The sequence below is a fragment of the Cordyceps militaris genome, assembly GCF_000225605.1.
Source record: "Cordyceps militaris CM01 unplaced genomic scaffold CCM_S00002, whole genome shotgun sequence".
NCBI classification, from domain to species: Eukaryota; Fungi; Ascomycota; class Sordariomycetes; order Hypocreales; family Cordycipitaceae; genus Cordyceps; species Cordyceps militaris.
Window position 1 is genome coordinate 2199885 of NW_006271970.1, and position 5535 is coordinate 2205419.

General features: G+C 57.8%; 2 protein-coding genes across 2 annotated transcripts in view; one reads left to right on the top strand and one right to left on the bottom strand.

The window, feature by feature from the left end:
• CCM_02613 (Fungal specific transcription factor) overlaps positions 1-901 on the top strand; it is a gene marked incomplete at both ends in the record, with an annotated part of 2948 nt that extends 2047 nt beyond the window's left edge. The window contains one exon of the mRNA XM_006667765.1: positions 101-901. Within this exon, the coding sequence (XP_006667828.1) occupies positions 101-901 (801 nt within the window). The remainder of the gene's footprint in view (positions 1-100) is intronic.
• Positions 902-1190: 289 nt separating this feature from the next.
• CCM_02614 (copper methylamine oxidase precursor) lies at positions 1191-3502 on the bottom strand (the record flags this gene model as incomplete). The annotated part of the gene is made up of 5 exons (XM_006667766.1): positions 1191-1383; positions 1454-2309; positions 2352-2481; positions 2536-3112; positions 3165-3502. The coding sequence occupies 5 exons, from the start codon at positions 3500-3502 to the stop codon at positions 1191-1193; spliced, it is 2094 nt and encodes a 697-aa protein (XP_006667829.1).
• Positions 3503-5535: the final 2033 nt, after the last annotated feature.

The window sequence follows — 5535 nt, forward strand, 5'->3', positions numbered from 1 at the left end:
CTCGTCGCTGCGCGCGCAGCAGCAGCAGCCGCGCGTGCTGCACCGCCTGCGCGCGCTGCTCTACCTCCGCGGCAACCTGACGCGCATCTCCATCTACCAGCACCACCTCATCAGCCCGGCGGCGGTGGCCGCGGACCCGGAGCGCGCGCGCGTCGCCGTCGACCTCGCGCGCGACACGGTCCAGGTCCTCGTGCACCTCAACGCCACGTCGGACATTTACTCGCGCCAGCAAAACGCCTTCAACTACTTTCTGGCGAGCGCGTTTGCCGTCATCTCGCTCGCGCTGTGCCACGCCCCGCACATCTTCGCCGCGCCCTGCACGCAGAGCTTCATGGACGCGGCCGGCCTCGTCAAGGGCTTCAGCCGGCACAGCATGGCGAGCAAGCGGCTGTGGAAGAGCATACGGGGCTTGTCGCCGCGATTGAAGAGTCTAGGGGTGGGCGGTCCGAGCGGCAAAGAGCAGCAGCAGCAGCAGCAGCAACACCAGCAGCATCAGCAGCATCAGCAGCAAGGGGGTAGGGGCGTCGATGCTGGCGGAGCGGCGAGGTGGAGAGGGTATAATCAGCTGTATGCGGGCGACGGACGGCAGCCGGCCGGCGGCGGGACCAGCCAGTCGGCGCCGCCCGCACCGGATAGTCTGTGGAACTACAGCCTGAAGCCGCCGGCGGCGACGGCGGGCGGTGGTGGTGTGGGAGGGCAGCAGGCGCTCGCGGGAAACAATAATAGCAACAACGCGGAGCCGCTGCCGGGCATGAACCCGGATATCCTGAGCTTGTTCGACTCGCTGGGCGACGAGGCCATGTTTAGCAGCGGCAGCTTCGACGCGGGCGTGTATGGCGGCATGGATCCGGATGGCGAGGGCGGCGACATTTCGAGGCTTTTTCTGCAAGGTCTTATGTAGGTAGCATGGCGTTTGGGACTGTGTTGGGGAGGTTTTTATGAGTTTATGGGTGGGATGTAACTAGACGGAGGTGGACGTGCGCTGAATTTGTTGTGGTTTTTTGCGGGGGTTATATGTATTGCATTTGGGCGGCTTTGTATTGATTGGACTTTGGGGTTATCTGCTTTCTTATACTTGACTCTTGATATTGTGGTCTCTCCACACGTTGTACACTGGTTCCTTGATGTATGAATATTTGGTCATGTCATTCAATCTTACTATATATACACATGTTATCAAGGCATCTAAACTATGCTGATACTTGTCCGTGTCCCTTTGCCCCATTCGTGCCATTGGTGCCGTTTGCTCCCTTCTCGACAGCGCAGCAAGAGCTTCCCTCCGTCAGCTTCGACCCAGTGTCCGCGCTCGACGGCACATCCAGGGCCGGGTTGCCGGTGAAGAAGTCGGACGGGGTGATGTGCACCTGGATCATTTCGACGGGCCTGCGAATTCATTAGTTTATCTGGTCTCGGAAAAAAAGTGTGAGACGCGGGGGAGAGAGAGTTGACTTACATGACGGGCCAGTCCTCAACGCGCGGGTTGTGGGTCAGGCCAAAGACGCTCCAGACGACGATATCCTCGTCCTCGACATTGTCCTTGCGGTCGGCGGCGTCGCGGACGCCGTCGACCTCGTTGCGGCTGAGCAGGGTGTGGCGGCCGCCGGCGTAGAGCTCGTCGTCCTTGTACTTGGTGACCCAGAGGTGGTGGCGGGCAAAATGGGCGCGGTTGGACTGGATGCTGCCGGGTGCGGCGAGCAGCAGCTGCGAGGGGGGACCGGAGACCTTGTAGCCGACGGGCTTGCCGCTGACAGGGTTCTTCTTGGCGCGGTTCTGGATCTTGAAGACGCGGTTGTTGAAGGGGGCGAGGTCGAGCCCGGCCGACTCCTTGATGACGGTCGAATTGACGTGGTAGAAGTTGCCGTTGGGGTTCGTCGCCGCGTCCACGGCGGCCGGCAGGCTCTCCTCCTGCACGAGCGTGTTTGCGTGCCCGTCGATGGCCGGGTCGAGCCGCAGGCAAAAGATGTGCTGGTGGTTCTGCGCAATGGCGCCCGGGTTGACAATGTTGCCCCACGGCGCCGTCTTGCCCTCGTCCATGTTGACGACGGACACGATGCCCGTCGCGCGTGCCTCGAGCGTCAGGCCCGCCGCCTGGTCCAGGATGAAGGCGAAGACGTACTCGTAGTTGGCCAGCGTGAGGATGTACTGCACGACGAGCTCGCGCCGGCGCGTGACGACGGCCCGGCCCGTCCGCCAGTTGGTGTGCTTCCAGTTGATGCCGTTGTCCTGCTCGTGCAGGCAGATGACGTTTTTGCTGGCCTCGGGAGAGCCGTCGGGGTTGGTGAGGACGCCGTCAAAGTACTGGAGGGGGGCTGTGTTAGTTGGTGAAATTTACGGAGTAGAAGAGAGGGGACGGACCTTGATGACACCGAGACAGTCGCAGCCAAGAGTGAGGTTGTTGACGCAGTTGCCGAGGCCGCCATCGCCAAAGTCGAATGCTTGCTTGCGATGGAAAGGGGGTCTGGGGTCAGCATACGGGACAGTCTGTACGCATGTTAGATCAATTTCGGTTGAAGACTTGGTTTAGGGAAGACTGACCATGTCGCTCATGCTGACTCTGTACATGACACTGCGGCCATCATAGCGGACGTCATGCAGTACGGCGCCCTCGCGGGGGTTGAATGTGACGCGGAAGCGCCACTTCTGCCACTGGACCAGGTTGTCATCCGTGATGGAAAAGCTCGGGCCCTCGGGCTGCAGCACCGTGAGCGGCTTGACGTCAGTCCGGACGCCGCCCGGAAGCAGCTCCGGGACGTACTCGGCGGAGCGGCAGTGGTCCAGGACGGCGGGCTTGTTGGTGATGCCGACGAGCCCGTCGTCGTGGCTGCCGGTGGCGGGCTGGTCAATGCGGACGAGGGTCATGCTGCGGATGTCGATGATGGGGATAAAGGGTAGCGGGTAGGCGTAAAAGTTGGCGTCGGGGTTGCCGCTGCGCGTGTCGCGGCCGAAGCAGAGGGCCTGGAAGAGGCGGGCGGCGCCGTCGGCGTCGTCTGGCCCGCCGTACGGCCAGGGCTCGACGACGAGCTCGAAGCCCTCGGGCAGCTGGATGGACTGCAGCTTGGCCTTGAACTCGGCGGATTCGTGGACGCACTGGACGACCTTTTCAAACTCGTAGCTGTTGGCAGTTGTCAGTAAACCGGTTGACCAAGACACAAAGGACTACTTACATGCCCAGGCTGGCATGGTACTTGGCATCAATGGCCTCGTTCACGGTGCGCTTCCCGGTGACGAGATCGACGACGGACTCGTGGTACTGCGTCGCCTTGTCGCCGCCGATGACGTCGTACTTGAGCTGGGCCAGGCGGGGCGGGCGCGGCGTGTCGGCCGTCAGCGTGCCGGCATGCTCGGCGTCGAGGAAGGGCACGACGTCGGCCTTGGCCGGTTCCAGCAGGTAGATGACGCGGAAGTCGACGAGGGCGCCCGGGTGCAGCGAGAGGATGACGTCGCGGGCGCGGAGGACCTCGTCGGCCGACAGCGCCGAAAGTGGATGTGGGGTGGCGGTCATGATGTTGTGATGGTTTTGTGTATGCAAAGCAACCCTATCAAAGGAAAGGTTTTAATCAGAACAAGAGGAACAAGAAGGGGGAAGAGTCGTGTGTCTGAAGCTGGAGATGGAAAATCCGGGGTGCTTCTGCTGCCTTTTTACTATTTTTCCGAGTACCACAATCCGGGGTTCTAGGACCGACGCTCCCAAGGACCCCGCGGGGCGCCGCTTGGAGAGTGAGGGGAAAGATTCAAGCTTCGAGACTAGTTGAGCGCGTGCGGAACGACATTTCCAGCACCTGGACCTATCAAAACACAAAACAACGTATATAAGCTATCTAGAGTGGGTTCTTGTTGACGGCCGAGACGGCGTCTGTTGCTGAACAATATACGATTCGGGATGGTGGCTTGGCGACGATGCCCGATTTGGGTACTGTTTGGCAACCGGGGCCCCCCTTTGATAGGTGTTTTGTTTCCTGTTGTTATTTTCTGTAGTTATCAGGAGTGGCATATCGGATTCGGAAACGGGGGGGTTTGGGGTCTCGTGGCAATTGGCGACGGTAATTCTCTTGGTTCCCTGCATGAAACGTTGGTCGAGAGAGGCTGCCGCTGACGAAGCGGCCTTTGAAGGGGGGAAGCCAGCGCATGATACCACAAGGCACAAGATGCGACACGATGGATGTCTGTCTGGTCACGATGCGACTTTTTTGAAGGGACAAGGAGCACCTCGTGGTATTGAACGGGAGCGGCCGGGGACTTTAATGGAAATTTCCCCGACAGCCGTACTGTGTGCGGAGTGTCCGTAATTCATTCGTACTGTGGCGCGTTTGCGCATTTACCGAGACAATTGACGAGACAATTGACAATTGAGGAGAAAAGAAAAACCCGCAACTCCAGAAAAGCCATCTGCCGACCGGCGCTCCGGCACCAAAGAACCAAAAAAAAAAAAAGAGGCCAGCAAGACATACAGATACACAAGCGCGCGCCGCAACAAAGGGGAGAGACCAGGGGCGGCATATCGATTCCGTCGGGATCGCCCTGTCCCCCCCCCGTCGCCTCGTCGTCGTTCCGCGAGTGCCACTTTCGCATTTTGTGCAACATGTTATGAAGATAAAGAAGGGGAAAGAAGAAGATGGAAAAAAGAAAAGAAAAAAAAAAAAAAAAACTGCGACAAATGAAACCCAGTGACCACGGCGCATCTCTCTCGGAAGTGCCATCCGTCCAACCTTTTCTCTCTCTGCAGTGTGATTCCGAGATGGCGCCCGCAGCTCAGCCTCTTGGTTGCCCTGCCTTGTCTGGCTGTATGGTATCCGTACAAAAGTACATATTATTACTAGTTATTTTAACTTATTTTAACTAGTTAACAACATCAGTTCAGTCCGTTTCGTCCCTTGTTCGCCCACTTCTCTCTATTCACCCCTGTCATGTCAGTCTCTAGGCATCAATGCATAACTACGGACTGAAAAGGTGTCCAAATCACGCCAATCTTCTTCTTCACCGTTTGTGTTGAGACACAAGCCACCGTTTTTTTTTCCTTTTTTTTTCTTGGCCGGTAACTCTCAGGGGCCTCCGTTCGTCATCCTGGCCCCCCCCTCCCAGCGCGCACGGTTAGGCACCAGAACCGTTTTGTCAACTGTCGCAACTAGTTTACTAGTAGGTATTAGATAGTGAATAACCCAAAAACTCTTCTGCCGAACATGTCTGTGTAATTTTCACCTGTTCTCTTCTTCTTCTTCACCTGACTAGGTAGTTAGAGCACATCTCAATTTCCCACTTTTTGCCTCTTTCTCTTTCTCACCCCCTGTTTCCATCTCAATGCTGCCTCAGGGGCCCCACGCAGATTGGATCATCATCGCCAAAAACAAAAAAGAAATCAACTACATTGTCAAGCATCTGCCGAATAACGCAACATCACGATCCCAATGACCAATGTGCCTTCTCGGGATAACAAACAACGTCGCGGCTTACACGGGGCCCAGCAGCCAATCGCCACCCTGGATACACGAGGGAGAGACATCGCGTTTTTTTTTTTCGCCATCCATCTCCTCTCTATTA